The sequence below is a fragment of the Salmo salar genome, chromosome ssa22 (genome assembly GCF_905237065.1).
Source record: "Salmo salar chromosome ssa22, Ssal_v3.1, whole genome shotgun sequence".
In the NCBI taxonomy this organism is placed as follows: Eukaryota; Metazoa; Chordata; class Actinopteri; order Salmoniformes; family Salmonidae; genus Salmo; species Salmo salar.
Window position 1 is genome coordinate 4,929,877 of NC_059463.1, and position 25,493 is coordinate 4,955,369.

Here is a 25,493-nt window from a genome sequence, read left to right on the forward strand (position 1 = left end):
TAACTCATTTTGGAAGACAAGGCTTCTTCATAAGTCAAAGGGTTCTAACTAAAACATTTAACATCCTAAGGAACTGTTTTTGGAAGAAAGTTATTTGAAAGGAAGTAAGGATTCTTTGGAAGGCCAGAAGGTTTCTACATAGAACCAAATATCATATTTCCCAGCATGATCTATAGCAGGGACATTTTCTGAGTTGTTTGTTTTACTGTAATATCTGTGGTTTTTATTGGTTGATTCATTTTATGATACACAAAGATAAATAACACACAGTTTTCTAAACTTAAATCAAATCAAATTGTATTTGTCACATGCGTCGGCTACAACAGTGAAATGCTTACTTACAAGCCCTTAACCAACAATGCAGTTTAAAGAAAAATAAGTGTTAAGTAAAAAATAGATAAGTAAAAAATTAAAGTAACAAATAATTAAAGAACAGCAGTAAAATAACAATAGCGAGGCTATATATATAGAGGGTACCGGTACAGAGCCAATGTGTGGGGGCAGCGGTTAGTCGAGGTAATTGAGGTACAGTACATGTACAGTAGGTATAGTTAAAGTGACTATGCATAGATAATAAACAGAGAGTAGCAGCAGCATAAAATCAGGGGGAGGGGGCAATGCAAATAGTCTGGGTAGCCATTTGATTAGCTGTTCAGGAGTCTTATGGCTTGGGGGTAGAAGCTGTTAAGAAGTATTTTGAACCTAGACTTAGCACTCTTGTACCGCTTGGCATGCGGTAGCGGAGAGAACAATCTTTGACTAGGGTGGCTGGAGTCTTTGACAATTTTTAGGGCCTTCCTTAGGGTAACTAATCCAATCTGTTCGTTTTCTAAACTAATCCAATCTGTTAGCAATTGGATGTGTTGTATTTGTTACTGAGATGGTTGTTCCAGTTTAGATGATTGAGGTAGTGTCAGTATTTAATCTTCCCTACCCTAGTAGTCATTCTGAATGCAGGTTGCGTGTGATTAACAATTCCACTTGTCGGCTATCCTAACTCTTGCTGGATTCCAATAGGAATTACACATCACTTTGCAAGCCAGCATAATGTGACTTGCAGGCGTGATGTGGCCTGTAAACCAAGAGATTCCTAACACCACTGTTTTAGGGTTTAACTATGCCCTCAAAGAAAGGTCTTATGATATATGTAATGTATTGTTGTAAATATTTACATTTTAAAGGCAAATAAGAAAGGTGGATTCTACCCGTTCTAGGAAGAACCCTCCAAAGATAAAATGGTTATTGGTAGAACCCTTCATAGAGGGTTCTAGGAAGAACCGTTCCTAGAGTGTTCTAGGTAGAACCATATACAGGGGTGCTTTGAAGAACCTTACATATAGGGTTCTAGATAGAACCCTCTGCAAAGGGTTCTATGCAGCACCAAAAAGGGTTCCCCTATGGGGACAAACCGAAGAACACTGTGTGGTTCTAGTTAGCACATTTGTTTTTTAAGAGTGCACCTATGACTTAGTGTTAGCGCACCAATGAGAGCGTGAGAGGAGTTCAAACAGAGCGGAATATGTAGGAGAAGAAGAAAAGGGACAAATCAAATTATATTTGTCCTGGCTGTGCCGTTCGTCATTTCTATCCTCTGGGCAGATTTCTTCTACGAGTGTAGCGTCAGCCTATAAGGATTGGTAGAAATGGCATTGTGGTACATGAAAAACAACCTCTCCCTCAACATCAGCAAAACACAGGAGTTGATTGTTGACTTCAGGAAGCAGAGGAAGGAACATGCCCTGATCCACCGCAGTAGAGAGAGTCAGCAGTTTTAAGTTCCTCGGCATCCACATCACCGAGACCTTGACATGGAACAACAATACCACCCCTTTTGTCAAGAGGGCGCAACCATCTCCAAATGGTTCTACCTAGCACAGAATCTACTAAAAAGGGTTTGCCTATGGGGACAAACCGAAGAACCCTATATGGCTCCCCTATAAAAGTGTATGGAGTAAATTGAGATGGTCTAAAAGAGACTCACGTCAGCTCCTCCAGTTGCAGGGTCATCTGACTCCTGAGACGGTGTGTGTGTGTGTGTGTGTGTGTGTGTGTGTGTGTGTGTGTGTGTGTGTGTGTGTGTGTGTGTGTGTGTGTGTGTGTGTGTGTGTGTGTGTGTGTGTGTGACTTACGTCAGCTCCTCCAGTTGCAGTGTCTTGTGGTGCTCCTGACTCCTAAGACGGTCAAAGTCGCTCCTCAGCCGCTCCAACTCCAGATGAAGACGATGGTTGCGACTGATCAGGACAGAAGAGGAGGGAGGACAATATATGAGAAACAGTTTGGTGTAGCCTTCCTAGTCTAGAATGCCAGGGGGTTAACTTTACCACAAATGTCATACGTTTAGATCCCATTTTATGAGGAAATTGGTTCTGGTTATGACTGATGGACAGGAGAGGAGGGTGAAAATGAGGGTGGAGAGAGGGCAAAGACAGAGAAAGTAGATGCTGTGAGGAACAGTCTGATGTTAATACACTTCTAGGGAGTTAACTTAACAACAATTTAAGTACATTTACTTCTAAAATGGTCATGAAATGGTCATAAATGGGACAACATGTTGGATTTTATATCTAACATGTATATAATGAATATATAAATCTGTGGAATAGATATACACTTGCTATGCTCTTACAATAAAATGGGATAGGAAAGTATAAGGCTGAGGCTGAGATTCTGGGTGGACATTTAGAGATTCTATAGGTGATTCTTCAACATGTGGTGCTCAAAATGCTTCAAGGCGTGTTAAAATATGCAGGCGGATGCTATGTTGGTTGGATAACAGGTAGGGTATAGAATAACAAAATAAAGGTACTGACAGGGAGGTCGTCACACAGTAGTACAGCTGCTATCTTGTGACTGAGGTAACACTGTGAGCATAACAAAGAGAGGGAGAGAGAGGGAGTGGTCGGTACTGGCTCAGTGAGGTCGTCAATGATCTTTGTAACCAGCACACTAGTACAGAAATCTACAGATGGAGGTAAGGTTGTGAGTCAGGTTAGGTAGAATGACAATGAGAGAGCAATGGGAGGGGGGGGGGGAGAGGGAGAGAGGAGGGAGCGAGGACAACAGTGCAGATACATAGCATGACGGAGCATGACAAGGGTAGAGACTGACAGTAAAAAGGAGATGAAAGTACTGATTCACTGAGGTTGTCACACAAAGGAGTACATCTGCAGGCTATGTTGTGAGGTGACACTGTGAGGTAGAGTAGAGAATGACAATGAGAGGGAATCGAAGGGAGAGAGGGGGAGAGGAGGAGAGTGTCATGACTCTCCTGACAGTGGATCAAAGGACCCATCAGCTAGGCAAATGCTTTAAGATAGCCAGACCCCCTCTCTCCCACAGAAGAGGGGAAGGGGGGTGGGGGCTGTGCCGGTCTTGACACCTTAACACTGGGTCGTACATTTAGAGAGAATGTACTTTCTCTTCCTTGCCCTGCAGTATTGGAATACTGAAACGCCTTTGTTGCTGAGAGACTCTTGCCGACCAAAACATTTTTCTCCACGTCACGAATGGTTAAAACTACAAGACCAGACAGCGTGGAGCGGTGGCTACCCGGCAGAAAATGGTGAGACCCGTACATTGCCGGGTTACTAATGGCATGTAAAGTGGTTGGGAGCTGAACCCTGAATAATCAACCATTGATGCCAAAAGATGTGAGACATTAGTCTACACGTTAAAATGGTGAGAAACTGAAGCTCTCAACCTCAACACTAGAAAAGAAGATAACCTCACCTAGGAGACTAGAAACATTCACAGTCTGCAGTTGAAGAATCAGTTCCAACAAACATTCCACTAACAGAGAAGCTCTACAAAGAAGAAGGACATTGTGACCTCTGGTGGAAGACCAGAGCCTCACGTCGAGCCACTACCCATAGACGGATCAATTGGTTTCAACAGAGACAAAAGAGAAAGACATCTACGCATGAATACAGTATATTGCATTTCTTATCCGAATAAGCGGTGGTTAGGGTGCTAAGTATTCTAGTTACTGTGAGCGTAGTTTCCAAATGTATTTACGATAAGTTGACTCTCTTTGTCTCTGCCTCTCTTTATCTTTCCCCACCCCATTTCCATTGTATAACAAGCCATCATATCGTGTCAGTCCACTAGGGACTTTTATCTCATGTAAATGTGTATGTGTATTCTGTGTTACTATTTAGTTAGTTAGTAAATAAGTAATTAAGCCAATTTGTGTATTGATGATTCATCAATAAGGTTAGGGTTCTTGCAGATATCAAGGAGTATGCGACATTCAGAATGAGACTGATGAGGTAATGATTGATGTAAGAGATATCTATATATCTTTAGAGTTTAAGTTGGGAGATAGTAACTCGTTAAACAACTTTCCAGTGGTGCCCCAAATTCCTAATGAGTTAATTGTTACATGATCAATTTAATCGAGTAAAAATTAAACATAGTTAATTGATTTGATAAATAACAGTCATCAAATTAATGATAGTCACGTCACGACAAGAGGGAAAGGGAGCGAGAGAAGAAGATGATGGGAGAGAGGAGGAGAGGAAGGTACTTACTCAGTTAAAGGGAGATGAAGGGTGAGAGAGTGACAAACGGATATCTGAGGAGAGGGGGATAGAGGGGTAGAGGGTTATGGAGGGGAGAGAGGTACTGACTCAGTGAGGTCGTCAATGATCTTCTGTTTCTCGTTGATGTCGTCTCGGAGACGTCCCAGCTGCTTGTGGTGCGTCTCACGGTGAGACTCCATCTGCTGCACCAGAGCCCTCTGAAACAGGGAGAGAAACAGACAGTTAGCACTCACACACAAACACAGGGAGACAGACATGCACAGGTGCACACACGCACAGGCACACATACAGCGTTTAATACACAAAATACATTGATTAAGGCTAATTGTATCATTTACCCCACATAGTCAGTAAGCATAGTTACCTTAACATCAGCAGACTCCTCGATGTCCGTCTGGTTCTCTCCCTTTGTCACCTCTGTCATGCTCTCTGAAACACACACAAATATTTGCATTTCAGCGTATGCCTACAAAAAAGTCACTTTACTGTCATTTGACTCGTCATTTCAGCGTCGCTGGAATGCATACACAGTGTTGCACTAATTGTAGTGTCAGTCATTGAGTCATGTACCCTGGGCCAGAAGTTTTACTTTGCACCTGGATTTTAAAACTCAGTTTAACACTGCACTGCATTATGTTGTAGTCATTGGGATGACAAATTTACCTTGGGCATGGAGTTTGGCCAGCTCTTCACTCAGAGAGTCGTAGTTATCCTCCAGCTGTCTGTTCTTCAGCTCTATGTTCTGCATGTACTCTGTCAGGGAGTGGATCTTCGCCTCATGCTGCACACACATAAAACACAATCAATGATACAACCAATGTTAGCTCCAATGTTATGACTAATGGGAATCAACCTCACACCCTAACATGATGATGAGGTGCAGGAAGATACTTGAACGAAAGCATAAGGTAACATCCACACATCAGGCATCAGAGCAAATTAGCTTTCCACTTAAATGACTAAGCACTCCAGAATGAGCCGAAAGGCACACTCAGACTAAATGAAGAGTTTCATTCCCAAATGCTATATATCCATTTTCAGAAATGTTGGTAAATTACCTTGGATTGTTTAAAGAACTTATAAAAAAGATTGGTGTGTTTTCACTATCTAATCATGGCATGGGGTTGACATGTACAGTATTTCGAGTCCGGTCTCAAGACCACTTATTGAGTTTCTTGGTCTTGTCTCTGAGTCAGAATTATTTTTACTCAGTTTTGACTCGTTCTCGTACTATAAGGACTCATCATTTCTTCCTGAGACCAGTGGAGTAAAAAACTCAAAATTACAGTGTCAGCTTCCATTCCATCAGTGCATTAAACTGCATCGCCATACCAAATGTCCACACTCCTTTCATGACATACATGTAATAATATCTTATCACCTATTGAAACCTGGGCTTCCTACTTTTCTTGTAGCATTAGTTAACTATTGTCCTTTACTAAAATATCATCAAACTTTGTCGCACTGGTCAAAATGTCCTTGATTCGCTGGTAGGGAAGAGTGAGGGAAATGTTTTTAAGTTGGGCGCTCACTATTAGCAAGGGGAGACCGGGGGAAGTTGTAACATATGTTGTAATTTTATCTGCTGAGTGGGTGCGGTTCCTGTTCAGACCTCCTTTTCCTGTAGTCCACAATCATCTCCTTTGTCTTGCTCACATTGAGGGAGAGATTGTTGTTCTGGCACCACACTGCCAGGTCTCTGACCTCCTCCCTATAGGCTGTCTCATCGTTGTTGGTGATCAGGCAAACCACTGTATGTCGTCAGCAAACTTAATGGGGATGTTGGAGTCGTGCTTGGCCACGCAGTCGTGGGTGAACAGGGAGTACAGGAGGGGACTAAGCACACATCCCTGAGGGGCCCCGGTGTTGAGGATCAGTGTGGCAGATGTTTTGTTGCCTACTCTTACAGTGGTTCCTCCTTTAAAAGTTGCGAGCTTGCACCGCGGGACTTAGAGGTACCCAGCGTCACGGCTTCATTGCTCCAGACCACCACAAGGGGGAGTTAGAGCACTCATTATGCATTTCGGTCCCAAGGTTTTTATATGACCAATCATATCGAGTGGTTCCAATGACGAATTTTGACGCGAGCCACGCTTGTCTTGTGGCGTTCTTCAACAAAGATGGCTGACAAAACATTATGGTGGAACCAGATGTAAGTTGTTATAACGATAACGAGTCAAACAAAACAATTACGATTGAGAATAATATGTTAGTTAATGTAGACACAAATGTTTGTGCATATTTTTTTGTCATAAAGTTAATTTACGAAAATAGCTATTTAGCAAGTTATCTGGCTATCTAGTCATTAGTCGGCTAGCTAGTGTTAGGAGAATGAATTTGTAATTTGTGTTGTTTAATGTTTTAGGAACTCCTGAGAAAACCATCAAACCAGGCTGTCGTCTTGTGAAACAGCGGATGTAAAGAATCTAGCTAGCTAAAGCATTTACTGCAAATTGAATGTACAGTTGTGTAAGCTTGCCATGCAATGCAGCTGATCATGTACTCTTCCTTAGCAAAAAAAGATGCGGTTCAGGTATAAATCTCTGAGACATTCTTTTTCAGTCATATCAAGCTCCATTATTCTGAATGATGCTGTGTCTGCATGTACAGTTGAAGTCGGAAGTTTACCTACACTTAGGTTGGAGTCATTAAAACTCATTTTTCAACCACTCCACAAATTTAGTTTTGGCAAGCCGGTTAGGACATCTACTTTGTGCATGACACAAGTAATTTTTCCAACAATTGTTTGCAGACAGATAATTTCACTTATAATTCACTGTATCACAATTCCAGTGGGTCAGAAGTTTACATACACTTCGTTGACTGTGCCTTTAAATAGCTTGGAAAATTCCAGAAAATGATGTCATGGCTTTAGAAACTAGGAACTGTTTGGCCATAATGACCATCGTTATGTTTCGAGGAAAAAGTGGGAGGCTTGCAAGTCGAAGAACACCATCCCAACCGTGAAACACAGGGTGTGGCAGCATCATGTTGTGGTGGTGCTTTGCTGCAGGAGGGTCTGGTGCTCTTCACAAATAGATGGCATCATGAGGTAGGAAAAGTATGTGGAAATATTGAAGCAACATCTCAAGACATCAGTCAGGAAGTTAAAGCTTGGTTGCAAATGGGTCTTCCAAATGGACAATGGCCCCAAGCATACTTCCAAAGTTGTGGCAACAAAGTCAAGGTATTGGAGTGGCCATCACAAAGCCCTGACCTCAATGAATATGAATCATGTCCTGTCTGCCGCTTTCTTACTATTACTATTACTTACTATTACTATTATTATAAATACAAGTTCAATCTGTACTTCAATGCAAATATGGTGTGCATTATAAAATGAGGAAGAAAGACGAGGTAGGGAGAGAGGTGTTTCCATTTTTCCATTTCTGTCTTCTACACCTCTCTCCCTACCTCGTCTTTCTTCCTCATTTTATAATGCACACCATATGTGCATTGAAGTACAGATTGAACTTGTATTTATAATATTACAACTGTCATAATTATAGTGCATGTATGTATTAATAACACCTGGATAATGAACTTCTTTCAATAAAGCGTTTCACATTCTCCATTGGTTGAAATTAAGAATCTCATTGAAATACTATCCTGTGTCCTCAGATTAATGCAGATGATGGGAGTTAGATATGCATAGTTTTTGTCTGTATATATGAATTACAAATCAATCATGTTTCTAGTATATTGCATAGTTACAATGTGTAATCATTGATGTCCCAGGAGTAGGAGTGGTAAACACTGTTGAAGTGTATAATTTTAATACATACAGTTGAAGTCGGGAGGTTTACATACACCTTAGCCAAATACATTTAAACTAAATTTTTCACAATTCCTGACATTTAATCCTAGTAAAAATGCCATGTTTTAGGTCAGTTAGGATCACCACTTTATTTTAAGAATGTGAAATGTCAGAATAATAGCAGAGAGAATGATTTATTTCAGCTTTTATTTCTTTCATCACATTCCCAGTGGGTCAGAAGTTTACAAACACTCAATTAGTATTTGGTAGCATTGCCATTAAAATTGTTGAACCTGAGTCAAATGTTTCGGGTAGCCTTTCACAAGCTTCCCACAATAAGTTGGGTGAATTTTGCCCAATTCCTCCTGACAGAGCTGGTGTGACTGAGTCAGGCCTCCTTGCTCGCACACGCAATTTCAGTTCTGCCCACTCATTTTCTATGGGATTGAGGTCAGGGCTTTGTGATGGCCACTCCAATACCTTGACTTTGTTGTCATTAAGCCATTTTGCCACAACTTTGGAAGTATGCTTGGGGTCATTGTCCATTTTGGAAGACCCATTTGAAATCAAGCTTTAACTTCCTGACTGATGTCTTGAGATGTTGCTTCAATATATCCACATCATTTTCCATCCTCATGATGCCATCTATTTTGTGAAGTGCACCAGTCCCTCCTGCAGCAAAGCACCCACACAACATGATGCTGCCACCCCTGTGCTTCACGGTTGGGATGGTGTTCTGCGGCTTGCAAGCCTCCCCCTTTTATTTGTAATTTTTTTCATCAGACCAGAGGACATTTCTCCAAAAAGTACGATATTTGTCCCCACGTGCAGTTGCAAACTGTAGTCTGGATTTTTCTGGCAGTTTTGGAGCAGTGTCTTCTTCCTGCTGAGTGGCCTTTCAGGTTATGTTGATATAGGACTGACTCGTTTTACTGTGGATATAGATACTTTTGTACCTGTTTCCTCCAGCATCTTCACAAGGTCCTTTGCTGTTGTTCTGGGATTGATTTGCACTTTTCGTACCAAAGTACGTTCAGCTCTAGAAGATAGAACGCGTCTCCTTCCTGAGCGGTATGACGGCTGTGAAGTCCCATGGTGTTTATACTTGCATACTATTGTTTGTACAGATGAACGTGGTACCTTCAGGCGTTTGGAAATTACTCCCAATAATGAAACTAAATGCATGCTCTTCAACTGATCGCTGCACACACCTGCCTGCGCGTCCAGCATCACTACTCCGGACGGTTCTGACTTAGAATATGTGGACAACTACAAATACCTAGGTATCTGGTTAGACTGTAAACTCTCCTTCCAGACTCACATTAAGCATCTCCAATCCAAAATTAAATCTAGAATCGGCTTCCTATTTTGCAACAAAGCATCCTTCTGAGTGCTGCCAAACATACCCTCGTAAAACTGACTATCCTACTGATCCTTGACTTCGGCGATGTCATTTACAAAATAGCCTCCAACACTCTACTCAGCAAATTGGATGCAGTCTATCACAGTGCCATCTGTTTTGTCACCAAAGCCCCATATACTACCCACCACTGCAACCTGTATGCTCTTGTTGGCTGGCCCTCGCTTCATATTCATCGCCAAACCCACTGGCTCCAGGTCATCTATAAGTCTTTGCTAGGTAAAGCACCGCCTTATCTCAGCTCACTGGTCACCATAGCAGCACCCACTCATAGCACGCGCTCCAGCAGGTATATTTCACTCGTCACCCCCAAAGCCAATTCCTCCTTTGGCTGCCTTTCCTTCCAGTTCTCTGCAGCCAATGACTGGAACAAACTGCAAAAATCACTGAAGCTGGAGACTCATATCTCCTTCTCTAACTTTAAGCACCAGCTGTCAGAGCAGCTCACAGATCACTGCAACTGTACATAGCCCATCTGTAAATAGCCCATACAACTACCTGATCCCTATACTGTTATTATTTCAAATGTTTTGCTCTTTTGCACCCCAGTATCTCTACTTGCAAACTCATCTTCTGCACATCTATCACTCCAGTGTTTAATTGCTATATTGTAATTATTTCGCCACTATGGCCTATTGATTGCCTTACCTCCCTTATCCTATCTCATTTGCACACACTGTATATAGACATTTTCTATTGTATTATTGACTGTATGTTTGTTTATTCCATGTGTAACTTTGTGTTGTTTGTGTCGCACTGCTTTGCTTTATCTTGGCCAGGTCGCAGTTGTAAATGAGAACTTTTTCTCAACTAGCCTACCTGGTTAAATAAAGTTGAAATAAAAAGTATTTAAAAAAAACAGACTTGTGGAGGTCTACAATTTTTATTCTGAGGTCTTGGCTGATTTCTTTTGATTTTCCCATGATGTCAAGCAAAGAGGCACTGAGTTTGAAGGTATGCCTTGAAATACATCCACAGGTGCACCTCCAATTGACTCAAATGATGTCAATTAGCATATCAGAAGCTTCTAAAGCCATGACATCATTTTGTGGAATTTTCCAAGCTGTTTAAAGGCACAGTAAATGAAGTGTATGTAAACCTCTGACCCACTGGAATTGTGATACAGTGAATTATAAGTGAAATAATCTGTCTGTAAACAATTGTTGGAAAAATTACTTGTGTCATGCACAAAGTAGATGTCCTAACCGACTTGCCAAATCTCTAGTTTGTTAACAAGAAATTTGTGGAGTGGTTGAAAAACAAGTTTTAATGACTCCAACCTAAGTGTATGTAACTTCTGACTTCAACTGTAGGTGTTCCCTTTGTCCAGGTGGGAAAGGGCAGTGTGGAGTCCGATTGGTTCGCGCATGTTCTGAGTACACGCCCTGGTTATCTGTCTGGCCCCGTGGCCTTGTGAATGTTTACCTGTTTAAAGGTCTTGCTCACATCGGCTACGGAGAGTGTGATGAACATGTTTTTACAAACTCAGAGTTTTTTCCCCTAATTGTAAAACTCAAATTGGAAGTTACATGCAGCCATTTAGGCAGCATATCAAACACAAGCAAGACACAGATACAAAGTCTAATTAGCGATTGAATGTTATGTTTTCATCCTCATTGCAAACATTGGCTAGGCAGGAGGCAGACAGGCAGTCAGTAGTACTGTTTTGTTCAGCAACTCTGGCTGGTGGCTATGCTATGGCAGCAACTACAAAGATTAGCCCACATCAGGGATGGGCAACTGGCGGGCCGTATGCAGCCCGCGGCACCCCTTTTGTAGGCCTGCAGCCGGGGGGCCCCTATTTATTTTGTAAGTCACTCTCACTCAGATATCATATGAAAAACTGCAAACAGTTCTCTCCAACCTATGGCAAAATGTGTAGAATTTCAGGAAATTAGTTAAAATGTTATAACATTTTAGTATCTTCTTTTGCTAGCAAGTTGGATGGGCCCCTCCAACAAATCTTCACTTAGGGCCGGCTCTGATTGCATACGTGGGGATGGATGTGGGGATGCAGACCTCTGAGCCACTGCGGCCCCTCTTGATGAGTTACGATTTTTTTGTGTTGCCCATCCCTCACCTACATCACAAAAAACACAGAAGGTGTTCTTTAATGGAAGCCTCTCCCACATAATCCAGGTAGAATCAGGAATTCCACAGAGCAGCTGTCTAGGTCCCTTAATTTTTTTAATCTTTACTAACAACATGCCAGTGAGTAAAGCCAGTGTGTTTCTGTATGTGGATGACTCAACACTACACGTCAGCTACTACAGCGACTGAAATGACTGCAACACTTAACAAAGAGCTGCAGTTAGTTTCAGAATAGGTTGCAAGGAATAAATTAGTATTTGAAAAATCTAAAAGCATTGTATTTGGGACAAATCATTCACTAAACCCTAAACCTCAACTACTGTAAATCTTATAATGAATCATATGGAAATTGAGCATGTTGAGGTGACTAAACTGCTTGGAGTAACCCTGGATTGTAAACTGTAAAACATATTGATACAGCAGTAGCTAAGATGGGGAGAAGTCTGTCCATACTAAAGTGGTACTCTGCCCTCTTAACAGCACTATCAACAAGGCAGGTCCTTCAGGCCCTAGTTTTGTCCCACCTGGACTATTGTTCAGTCGTGTGTTCAGGTGCCACAAAGAAAATTACAATTGGCTCCAAACAGGGCAGCACGGATGGCCCCTTGGATGTACACAGAGAGTTAACATTAATAATGTGCATGTCAATCTCTAATGGCTCAAAGTGGAGGAGAGACTGACTTCATCACTAGCATTTGTGAGAAGCATTGACACCCCTTCATACCCCACAAGACATGACACATTAGCAATAATTTCTAGTGAAAAAACACAAATATAAAAAATATGTGGAAATAGCATTTTGGAATTAAACTCTTCAAATGTACTTCTAGTAAACCCTTGATCCTTCTGCATATTAAAAGGTACTCTGAGTATGCCCTGTCCCTGACCTGTGAGATGAGGAGTTGGCAGGAGGACAACTCTCTTCCCGTCTCCTCCATCTTCCTATGACACTCCATCTGAAGGTTCTCCAGCTGACGACAGCGTTTCACCATGGACTTGACCTCCGACTTGATCTTACTGATGTAGAGACGGGCCACCGTAAACTCCTCCTCGATCGCACCCGTTATTTCCATTGGCTGGGGGAAGAGACAAAGATTACCATTATCATTGATTCAATATGTTCCTATATGTTTGCTTTGGCAATGTATATGGCTACACTTTCCCCGCCAATAAAGCCTTTTGAATTTGAGAGACAGAAAAAGGAGATAGAGAGCTGAACAGGGAGTAGGAGAGAGAAAGAAAAACTTCTGCAGTTTATTTGTAAAAAACAAACATCCATTATATTACAGATCATTTAGCAAACGCCACATCAATTACAATCTAAGTATGATAACAGTGATGTTGTTGACAGACAACTCTGCTCTATCTCCCTGACAACTGGCATGCTGTACTTCTGATGAGGGCCTTTTGGAGTGAAAAATATGAACTCTTAAAATCATAAAATGAGAGAGAGCTGTGCCTATCTGGGCCTGTATTCAGAAAGTATATCTGTGTGCTGACAGGATCACGTTTGCCTTTTAGATCACAATGACTAAGATACAGTGGCAAGAAAAGGTATGTGAACCCTTTGGAAATACCTGGATCTCTGCATAAATTGGTCATAACATTTGATCTGATCTTCATCTAGGTCACAACAATAGACAAACACAGTCTGCTTAAACTAATAACACAAACAATTATACATTTTCATGTCTTTATTGAACACACCGTGTAAACATTCACAGTGCAGGGTGGGAAAAGTATGTGAAGCCTTGGATTTAATAACAGGTTGACCCTACTTTGGCAGCAATAACCTCAACCAAACGTTTTCTGTAGTTGCGGGTCAGATCTGCACAATGGTCAGGAGGAATTCTGGACCATTCCTCTTTACAAAACAGCATCTCAATCGGGTTGAGGTCAGGACTCTGACTGGGCCACTCCAGAAGGCGTATTTTCTGCTGTATAAGCCATTCTGTTGTTTATTTATTTCTGTGTTTTGGGTCATTATCCTGTTGATTCCCCCATCTTCTGTTGAGCTTCAATTGGCGGACATATAGCCTAACATTCTCCTGCAAAATGTCTTGATAAACTTGGGAATTCATTTTTATGTCGATGATAGCAAGCTGTCCAAGCCGAGCCAGCAAAGCAGCCCCAAACCATGATGCTCCCTCCACCATACTTTACAGTTGGGATGAAGTTTTGATGTTGGTGTGCTGTGGCTTTTTTTCTCCACACATAGTGTTGTGTGTTCCTTCCAAACAACTCAACTGTAGTTTCATCTGTCCACAGAATATTTTGCCAGTAGGGTTGTGAAACATCCAGGTGCACTTTTGCAAACTTCAGATGTGCAGCAATGTTTTTATGGACAGCAGAGGCCTTTTCCGTGGTGTCCTCCCATAAACACCATTCTTGTTTAGTGTTTACGTATCGTAGATTCGTCAACAGAGATGTTAGCATGTTCCAGATATTTCTGTAAGTCTTTAGCTGACACTTAACCTCATTGAGCTTTCTGCGCTGTGCTCTTGCAGTCATCTTTGCAGGACGGCCACTCCTAGGGAGAGTAGCAACAGTGCTGCACTTTCTCCATTTCTAGACAATTTGTCTTACAGTGGACTGATGAACATCAAGGCTTTTAGAGATACTTTTGTAACCCTTTCCAACTTCATGCAAGTCAACAATTCTTAATCGTAGGTCTTCTGAGATCTCTTTTGTTCGAGGCATGGTTCACATCAGGCAATGCTTCTTGTGAATAGCAAACTCAAATTTTGTGAGTGGTTTTTATAGGTCAATGCAGCTCTAACCAACATCTCCAATCTCGTCTCATTGATTGAACTCCAGGTTAGCTGACTCATGATTCCAATTAGCTTTTGGAGAAGCCATTAGCCTAGGGGTTCACCTACTTTTTCTTCCTATACTGTGAATGTTTAAATTATGTATTCAATATAGACAAGAAAAATGTGTTAATTTGTGTGTTATTAGTTTAAGCACACTGTGTTTGTCTATTGTTGTGACTTAGATGAAGATTAAACATTTTAGTCATTTAGCAGACGTTCTTATCCAGAGTGACTTACAGTAGTGAATGCATACATTTCATAAATTTTTTCTCCATACTGGTCCCCCGTGGGAATCGAACCCACAACCCTGGCGTTGCAAACACCATGCTCTACCAACTGAGCCACACGGGAAGACAACCACTTTATTCACATACTTTTTCTTGCCACTGTATATGGACTGGGGAACCTAGCCTTGACCTCCAGTGTTCTAGGAGAGGTTCTCAGAGATAAGTGTTCAGCGTCTAGATCAGCACTCCTATTTTTTTATACAGGTGTACAGGCCATACACGCTTAGAATTATTGGTGACTCGAGGAACCCTGGAGATCCTCATGGAACCCCTGGAATTCCTTAAGCAACCATTGCTAGTCAATGGTTCATATTTGCACCTTCAGTTAGTTGAGGGGTTCTTGGCGGAAACTTGAATGGTTCAATGTAGGAACGGGTTCCTGGTGGAACCCTGGAGTGGAGGCGTGGCTTAGTAGTGGCGTGGCTTTAAGATAGGGGTGGCAGTTGGCCTAGTGGTGAGAGCATTGGGCCAGTAACTGAAAGGTTGCTGGATTGAATCCCTGAGCTGACAAGGTAAATATCTGTTGTTCCGCCCCTGAACAAGGCAGTTAACCCACTGTTCCCTGGTAGGCTGTCATTGTAAATAAGAATTTGTTCTTAACTGACTTGCCTGGTTAAATAACCTGTTAGAGCAAATGTCATTACATCTGTTAGGTTGTACTGCCATTAGACGTTAAGGTTGAACAGTTTTGTAACTTCAATTAAGCTAACAGAGGTGTATGATCCCCTCAAAAGCCTATGCAAATCCCAAAGTTACCACTTATTACTGTATGTAATCAGCAATGTTAATATTATATTAGGATATATACTGTAAAAAAAATATCCAACAAACATTTTAATTTGCACAAACTTAACATGATGAACAGGAAAAAAAATACAAATTTAAGCTAAAGGGTGACCAAAAATAAATATCTGAAGGCCAAACCTCCAGTAAGCCACACCTTCAGTCTGATAGGCTACCACCTCTACATTACATTATTAAAAATACATTTTTCAGAGGGGAAACCTTTTTCAACTGGAAAGGTTCTGCCTATATGGCAACCCAAAATGTTATTTCAGGCACCTTTACTTCTATGAGGGGGTGTCAGGTAGCCTAGTGGTTAGTGCGTTGGGCCAGTAACCGAAAGGTTGCTAGATCAAATCCCTGAGCTGACAAGGTAAACATTTGGTAAACAAGGTAAACATAACCCACTGTTCCTAGGCTGTCATTGTAGTTAAGAATTTGCTCTTAACTGACTTGCCTAGTTAAATAAAAGTCAAAACAATAAGTGTAGTCTTGGTAATAGCAGACCACATGAAGTTGGTGGCACCTTAATTGGGGAGAATGGGCTTGTGTTAATGACTGAAGTGGAATCAGTGGAATGGTATCAAACACATGGTTTCCAGGTGTTTGATTCCATTTGCTTCATTCTGGCCATTATTATAAGCTGTTCTCCCCTCAGCAGCCTCCACTGTAGCATATGTACCAGTTTGATGTCCTTTTTGTTTAAGTAAAAGTCAGGTATCAAGAATCAACGATCAAGCAAAGTCAAGTTAACTCAGAAATCGTCTTTTTACAACTAAAGTAAAGTACTGACCAGTTTGATGTCTTTGTTGCCTACGATGGCACTGAACTCAGAGAGGTCCCTCATTAGGCCGTTGAGAACCTCAGCGATGCGTTTCCTCTGATGACTGCTCACTTCCTGTAGACGAGACAGCTCCGCCTCAATTCGCATTAAGTGGGCCTGGAGTTGGGAGGAGAAGAAGAGACTTTGACTTCTCTTTTTTAATTGAACCTAACCCCCCTGAGACACACACATAAACACTCACCAAAGGAATAGAATGATCGATAGAACTGTAGATGGACAGATGGATGGGGACAGATGTGCGTAAAGGACGGACGAACAGATTAAGTGTAACCCCCTCCCCCTGACGTACCATTTTCTTGGCCAGTTCCTCAGCCAGTAGTTTGTTCTGTAGACTCTTATCCTCCACCTCCTGGCTCTTCTGATCGTAGTTAACAGCCAGCTCCTCTAAGGCCTGTAGAACCTCCTTCACCTATACATTTACATTACATTTTAGTCATTTAGCAGACGCTCTTATCCAGAGCGACTTACAGTAGTGAATGCATACATTTCATACATAATTTTTTTTTCTTCCCGTACTGGCCCCCCTATAGACCACAAGTGAAATAAGTAAGTGACTTTATTATTGTAATTTACTGGCTGTATATGTATTAAATTGTCAAATAAATTCAATCAATCAATCACTCAATTAATTAAATCGGCCAACCAACCTCCGCCTTGGCAACGTCACTCTCCATCTGTAGTCTGCCCAGCTCTGATGACACCTTCTCACTGTCCCCACGGGAGGAGACCAGGAGCTGGGAGTCACACAAAAACCCAATAACCATCACTCACTTATCTTCGATAGCTCCTTAGAGTGTAGCACCTCAACATTTGGGCCAGTTCCCAGGCTGAATAACCATAGCATTACAGATAAAAGGAAAGTGAAGACAGATTATCCAATGTCAGTTGAGTTCTCAATACTACAATTGCCAAATGAAATTACACTGAACAAAAATAACTGCAACATGAAACAATTTCAAATATTTTTACTGGGTTACAGTTCAAGGAAATCAGTAAATTGTAATAAATTCATTAGGCCTTAATCTATGGATTTCACATGACTGGGAATACAGATATGCATCTGTTGGTCACAGATACTTTAAAAAAAAGTAGGAGCGTGGATCAGAACACCAATCAGTATCTGGTGTGACCACCATTTGCCTCATGCAGCGCGACACATCTCCTTTGCAAAGAGTTGATCAAGCTGTTGATTGTGGCCTGTGGAATGTTGTCCCACTCCTCTTCAATGGCTGTGCGAAGTTGCTGAATATTGGTGGGAACTAGAACAGCCTGTCGTACAAGTCAATCCAGAGCATCCCAAACATGCTCAATGTGTGACATGAGCTTCCAGGAATTATGTACAGATCCTTGTGAAATGGGGCCATGCATTATCATGCTGAAACATGAGGTGATGGCGGTGGATGAATGGCAGGACATTTGGCCTCAGGATTTCATTATGGTATCTCTGTGCATTCAAATTGCCATTGATAAAATGCAATTGTGTTCGCTGTCAGTAGCTTATCCCTGGCCATAACCCCACTGTCACAATGGGGCATTCTGTTCACAACTTTGACATCAGAAAACCGCTCGACCACACAAGCCCCTAAATGCTGTCTGTCATCTGCCTGGTACAGCTGAAACCAGGATTCATCCGTGAAGGGCACACTTCTCCAACGTGCCAGTGGCCATCGAAGGTGAACATTTGACCACTGAAGTAGGTTACGACAACGAACTCAGTCTTGTCAAGACCCTGGTGAGGACGACGAGCACGCAGACCAGATTCCCTGAGATGGTTTCTGATAGTTTGTGGAGAAATTATGCATTTGTGCAAACCATAGTTTCATCAGCTGTCTGGGTGGCTGGTCTCAGACAATCCCGCAGGCGAAGAAGCCGGATTTAGAGGTCCTGGGATGGCGTGGTTACATGAGGTCTGCGGTAGTGAGGCCAGTTGGACATACTGCCAAATTCTCTAAAACAACATTGGAGGTGGCTTATGGTAGAGAAATTAACATTCCATTCTCTAGTATCAGCTCCGGTGTACATTCCTGCAGTAAGCATGCCAATTGCACGCTCCCTCAAAACTTAAGACACCTGTGGCATTGTGTAGCGTGACATATCTGCACATTTTAGAGTGGCCAGTAATGATCATGCTGTTTAATCAGCTTCTGTCAGGTGGATGGGTTATCTTGGCAAAGGAGAAATGCTCACTAACAGGGATGTAAACAAATTAGTGCACAAAATTTGAGACAAATAAGCTTTTTGTGTGTATAGAACATTTCTGTGATCTTTTATTTCAGCTCATGAAACACTTTACATGTTGCGTTTATATTTTTGTTCAGTATAAATTAAATTAAATCACCCTGCAGATTCATTTTTCATTTGACAGTATTTTTGGCACAGATCTCTGCTCTTTTGCTTGACAAAAATGTAAATTAATCTTCTCCTGCCAACTACTCAGTCTAAGTGGAGCTCAGATGGGCTGAATAATAGAGGGACAGAGGAAGATAGATGAGGAAGCACGTTGGGCTGAGTAGAGGGAGGGTGTTGTACCTCTTCCTGGTCCAGCATCTGCTCCTTCAGCTTCTCCGCCAGCTGACTCTGCTGGTTGATCTCATCATCCTGTGTAGAAACACACACACACACACACACACAAACAGTGAAAACCAGGTATGTTTTACAGAGCATTATGGGTAAAGTAAAGAGACAACCCACATGAAAAAATACTATAGTATACTATGGTATAAATATCGTACTATTACTATATTTTTTATAACAGAACATTGTTGAATACTCGTTCTGATTGGCTAGAAGGGCATTCTAGAATGGACATTAAAACCAGATAATGGGACAGTTGTAAAAGGAATCGGGACAGTTGGAAAATATTCACTAGGCACTATATGTGTGGTTTAGGTTAATTTTCCATCCTTTATGGATCTGTCTGTCAAGAAGCAGGAGGTGGCAATTGCCCATGTATTTGTCCATGTAATATGTATAGCTAGCTAGCTAGCTGATAATGTTTGCAAGCTAGTACCAGTAGCTAGAAACTTTGCACAGTGTCAGTTGGCTAAACATAGTGGTATTATGTACTTTTTTATTTTTAGTTAGCTTGCTAACACTTGTTTTTAAGAGTCAGTGTTTAATCACGAATGCTGCTGACAGATATAATAGGCTACATTGACCACATCAAATTGCCTAGCTAGCTGAAGACAGATCATGTCAATTTGGCTAGTTATGTTTTTTCTCAATCGCATACAAGCAATTTTGGGATCTGTGTTGAAATGTATCTATAACAGAACAGCAATGATCAAATGCTTAAAAACATTTACAGAACTTCTGATCATTTTCTTGCCTTACTAATAACTATCAGCAATAATATTTGATGTGTATGAAATTGTTTGGTGCAATATGCAAAGAGAGTAATTGCCTATAATATGCACTTTTGGATAGTTGTACTTCCAATTTTGATCATCATGATTTAGTGATGTAATGACTGCAAAGAAAATGTATTGATCTGCTGGGATTTTTAACCTCTACAGGATCGGTCCCCTTTTGATGCATCAATATCTATCTATGCAATATGGCAGTATAATATAATTTTGATGAATCTATTTATGTTTTGAGAAGGCAACTACATATTGAGAAATAATTTACTGTTTAGCAAAGGACACATAGTTCTGTAATGTATGTTGTGAACTCTGTTTTGAAAATCAACACAAAAAACAAACAATTATTGAGAAAAGCTATAATTTCAGGGGATGAACTAGATAGCTAGTGATCTCATTGATTGATTTCCTTGACATCTATTAGTGGTGATGACAGTAGTCAAACTGACAACTTTACCAGGATGAGTTTTGACTCAAATACTTGTTTGCTTAGCTAGCTATCTACAGTACATACCAAATAGGTAGGCCACCCACACGTATCTGAAAATACATGATCAATTGATGTTTACTGATCATGAAGTGCATGCAGTTACTTGCTGTATAACTCTGATGATAGACCTAAATGTGGGAAATTGTTTTGCATGGAATAAATTGTAAATTAGTAGTTAAGACTGTGCTCTTCAAGAGGGGATCATATTACAACCAAATAGTTGTAACATTTATTTCACATTCTCTTGAAAATGACACTCAGTTGTTAATGTTTTTAGCTGAGCTGGAGGTCTCCTTGCCCCCCAGAAGGCAAATCGAACACTCTGCACCGTATTGTGATGCTTATTGATAACAACCTATAGTATTCTGCAGTATACTACAAAATTCCATAGTATGTGCTACACATGATCAAGGGATACTACAGTGTAGTATAGTATTTTACCAGAGGATGCTGGTGGGAGGAGCTATAGTAAACTGTAGTATTTTTTATGTGGGAACAACAGTCCACTTATGTCACATCAAGCACCAACTTCAAATAGAAGTTACAGTTTGTGTGTGAACCCCCTCACCTTGTCGTCCAGCTGCTTGTAGAGCTTGCGTATCTCCTCCTCATACTTCTGTCTTTCCTCCTCTGAGATCCTGATCACTATAGAGGAGGAACTGTCTTCTCTAGGCAGCCGACTCAGACCGGAGGAGGAGCTCTCTTCTCTGGGGAGCCGACCCAGACTGTCTTCTCTGGGTATCAGACACTCAAGAGGCACAGCACCAGGACACAACTGATCCAGCTCTGGGTCCTCCTCATCTGAGGGAGGGACAATGAATCATGAGGACAGGCCTCATTGGGGGAGGTATGGGTGTAGGGGTGGGTGCGTGTGTGTGTGTGATTTTCTTTAGGGCTAGCCAAGGAGGCCCAGTGTGTGTGTCCCTCTCTTTATGTGGCTCTGGAGCAGCAGACGGAGTGTCTACAGTCTAAAATATATATGTGTGTGTCTACAGTATATAATGTCCCTCTTAGGAGATGTTTATTTTTTTTATTAACCTTTATTTAATTAGTTAAGAACAAATTCTTATTTACAATGACAGCCTAGGAACAGTGGGTTAACTGCCTTGTTCAGGGGCAGAACGACAGATTCTTACCTTGTCAGCTCAGGGATTTGATTTAGTAACCTTTCGGTTACTAGTCCACCCCAGGTAGCCTAGTGCTCTGAGGATTACTAAAATATAAGAATCCATAAAGCATAAAGGCACAAAGAAATCTGCCTCCAGGACACCGTGGGAGTCGGTAATTAATCTTCGAGAGAGTGTGTGTGTTCATGTGTGTGTTTGCCTGCTCGTGCCTGTGTTTTTTTTCGCGCATGCCTGTGTGTGTGTACGTGTGTGTGTGTGTGTGTGTGTGTGTGTGTGTGTGTGTGTGTGTGTGTGTGTGTCTCAGTGTCTATGTGCCTGTGTGCTGGTGTGTGTGTCCATAGGTGACCTCACCATTCCTCCATCTGTTGAGCTCAGACTCCAGCCTCTGTACCGTCTCCTTCATCATCCTGTTCTTCTCCTTCTCCTTCTCATACTTCTTCTTCCACTGTTCTGCCGTCAGCTCCAGATTCACTGACGCTGTGTTCCTGATCGTCTTAGCTCTGGGGGGGATAGAGAAAGACAGAGGAGATGGTAGTGAGACATAAGGCTGTATGAGTTAGGTCCAGATTGTGTAATTGTATGGATTCTATTGTTCTGGATTGCCTTAGCGATTCAATGGAACACGCATAGGTAATGACTCAGTTGGATGAAAGACATAGGAGAATGTAGTGATGTATAGATAGGCTCTGTGAGTTTGACATGACATTGTTCTTAGGTACAGATTCTATAATTGTATGGATTCACTCTCGCCAAAATCTGTCCAGAATAAGCCCAATGTGTTTATATGGGTTTAAAGGGGAATGGAACGCCAGCTAACTGTAACTGTAAATCGCCATATTGGCATTGTTGCGTCACTGGCAGGTGAGAGCATATTGCATGGGTGTCAAACTCTGGTAATTATATTTGGCCCGCGAGACATTACCAAATTACTACTAGAGCTGGCCCGCCGGTATTATACAGCGCATTCACCGCTAATACTACGAATCCCATAATGCTCTGCTGTTGTTTTCGCGCGCCAATCAGGACAGGACCCAGAAACGCCCTCTCCTCTGTGACAGTAGTCATAGCAACACAGACGCTACAACTGTCAGCGCGCTATCCCTTCCCAAAAATGTCGAAAAGAAAGGCAGAAAACAGGAGCTTTCTGGACAAGTGGGAGGCAGAATATCTGTTTACATATGTAAAAGACAAACCTGTTTGTCTTGTTTGTGGAGGCAACGTGGCTGTAAGTAAGGAGTAAAACATTAGACGACACTATGAAACGAAACACCATGACAAATACAAGGACCTGGACATGACTCAAAGGAGCCAGAAAGTAGAGGAGATGAAAGGAAGTTTGGTTTCACAACAGAATATGTTCAAAAAAGCCACATCACAAAGTGAGGCTGCTGTAAAGGCTAGTTATATAGTGGCAGCAGAGATCGCAAAATCAGCCCGGCCCTTTAACCTCTTACATCTAGACGTTCCGCTAGCGGAACACCTGCTCCAATATCCAATGATAGGCGTGGCGCGAATTACAAATTCCTCAAAAATACAAAAACTTCAATTTTTCAAACATATGACTATTTCACAGCATTTTAAAGACAAGACTCTCCTTTATCTAACCACACTGTCCGATTTCAAAAAGGCTTTACAGCGAAAGCAAAACATTAGATTATGTCAGCAGAGTACCAAGCCAGAAATAATCAGACACCCATTTTTCAAGCTAGCATATAATGTCACAAAAAACAAAACCACAGCTAAATGCAGCACTAACCTTTGATGATCTTCATCAGATGACAACCCTAGGACATTATGTTATACAATGCATGCATGTTTTGTTCAATCAAGTTCATATTTATATCAAAAACCAGCTTTTTACATTAGCATGTGACGTTCAGAACTAGCATACCCCCCGCAAACATCCGGTGAATTTACTAAATTACTCACGATAAACGTTCACAAAAAACATAACAATTATTTTAAGAATTATAGATACAGAACTCCTCTATGCACTCGATATGTCCGATTTTAAAATAGCTTTTCGGTGAAAGCACATTTTGCAATATTCTCAGTCGATAGCCCAGCCATCACGGCTAGCCATTTAGACACCGACCAAGTTTAGCCCTGATCAAACTCCGATTTACTATTACAAAAGTTTCATTACCTTTGTTGTCTTCGTCAGAATGCACTCCCAGGACTGCTACTTCAATAACAAATGTTGGTTTGGTCCAAAATAATCCATCGTTATATCCGAATAGCGGCGTTTTGTTCGTGCGTTCCAGACACTATCCGAAATGGTAAAGAAGGGTCGTGCGCATGGCGCAATTCGTGACCAAAAAAATCTAAATATTCCATTACCGTACTTCGAAGCATGTCAACCGCTGTTTAAAATCAATTTTTATGCCATTTTTCTCGTAGAAAAGCGATAATATTCCGACCGGGAATCTCCTTTTCGGCAAACAGAGGAAAAAATCACAAAGACGGGGGCGGGCAGGTCACGCGCCTAAGCCCACAGTCCCTTGATCGGCCACTTGAGAAAGGCGATAATGTGTTTCAGCCTGGGGCTGGGATGACGACATTCAGGTTTTTCCCGGGCTCTGAGCGCCTATGGACGACGTAGGAAGTGTCACGTTAGAGCAGAGATCCTTAGTAAAAGATAGAGATGGCAAAGAAGTTCCAGAAATGGTCAGACAGGCCACTTCCTGTAAAGGAATCTCTCAGGTTTTGACCTGCCATTTGAGTTCTGTTATACTCACAGACACCATTCAAACAGTTTTAGAAACGTTAGGGTGTTTTCTATCCATATATAATAAGTATATGCATATTCTAGTTACTGGGTAGGATTAGTAACCAGATTAAATCGGGTACGTTTTTTATCCAGCCGTGAAAATACTGCCCCCTAGCCATAAGAGGTTAATGAGGGAGAGTTCGTGAAAAAGTGCATGATGAAAGTTTGTGACCTCGTATGCCCAGAGAAAAAGCAAGCATTTTCAAACGTGAGCCTGAGCAGGAACACAGTAGCTGATCGCACATGTGATCTTGCCACCAATCTGTATGACCAGCTGATGGAAAAGGGAAAAGATTTCGTTGCGTTCTCCCTCGCTGTGGATGAGAGCTGCGACGCATCTGATACTGCTCAGCTGTCAGTCTTCATCCGTGGAGTGGACTCAAATCTGTGTGTTACGGAGGAGCTATTGGGATTCAAATCAATGCATGGCACAACCACAGGAAAGGAAATATTTGAGGAGGTTTCCAAATGTGTAACTGAAATAAAGCTGCCGTGGGATAAACTCGTTGGATTAACGACAGATGGTGCGCCAGCGATGTGCGGTAAAAAGAGTGGACTGGTGGGCATGGTTCGGGAGAAGATGCGGGAAGAGAACTGTGCAGGTGAGCTAACTGTTTACCACTGCATCATACATCAGGAATCACTGTGTGCCAAAGCCCTAAAGATGGAACATGTTATGACCACAGTAACACAGGTAGTTAACTTTATAAGAGCCAAAGGTCTGAATCACCGGCAGTTGAAATTTTTTCTAGAGGAGTGTGGTTCGGAATACGCAGGCGTGCCGTATCACACAGAGGTGAGATGGCTAAGCAGAGGAAAAGTACTGAACAGATGTTTCGAGCTGCGTGAGGAAATATGTCAATTCCTGGAAACCAAAGGGAAGGATACAGCAGAGCTCCGGGAGCAAAAGTTTCTGTGTGAGCTGGCCTTTCTCTGTGACATCTCGAGCCATCTCGATGCGCTGAACCTGCAGCTTCAGGGGCGGGGGCGCATCATCACAGACATGTACGCTGCAGTGAGGGCCTTTAAAACTAAACTGTGCCTGTGGGAGAATCAGATGCTGCAAGGAAACCCTTGCCATTCTCCCTGCTGCCAAACCATAAAAGCGCAGATCTCTACCGCCGTGTTCCCATGCGCACAGTTTGCTGATAAACTCAGTGTTCTCGCCACTGAGTTTAGCCGGCGATTTGCCGACTTCGATGTCCAGA

The 25,493-nt window shown here is 41.8% G+C and overlaps 1 protein-coding gene across 1 annotated transcript in view; it reads right to left on the minus strand.

Moving 5' to 3' along the window:
* LOC106582664 (kinesin heavy chain) overlaps positions 1 to 25,493 on the minus strand; it is a 147,699-nt gene that overhangs the window by 30,411 nt on the left and 91,795 nt on the right. Inside the window, exons 11-21 of the mRNA XM_014165938.2 lie at positions 21,867 to 22,015; positions 20,957 to 21,189; positions 19,066 to 19,134; positions 17,184 to 17,270; positions 16,826 to 16,945; positions 16,486 to 16,632; positions 12,697 to 12,885; positions 5,205 to 5,322; positions 4,906 to 4,970; positions 4,629 to 4,738; positions 2,130 to 2,231 (exon numbers count right to left, since the gene is read on the minus strand). Coding sequence (XP_014021413.2) covers positions 2,130 to 2,231; positions 4,629 to 4,738; positions 4,906 to 4,970; positions 5,205 to 5,322; positions 12,697 to 12,885; positions 16,486 to 16,632; positions 16,826 to 16,945; positions 17,184 to 17,270; positions 19,066 to 19,134; positions 20,957 to 21,189; positions 21,867 to 22,015 — 1,389 coding nt within the window. The remainder of the gene's footprint in view (positions 1 to 2,129; positions 2,232 to 4,628; positions 4,739 to 4,905; positions 4,971 to 5,204; positions 5,323 to 12,696; positions 12,886 to 16,485; positions 16,633 to 16,825; positions 16,946 to 17,183; positions 17,271 to 19,065; positions 19,135 to 20,956; positions 21,190 to 21,866; positions 22,016 to 25,493) is intronic.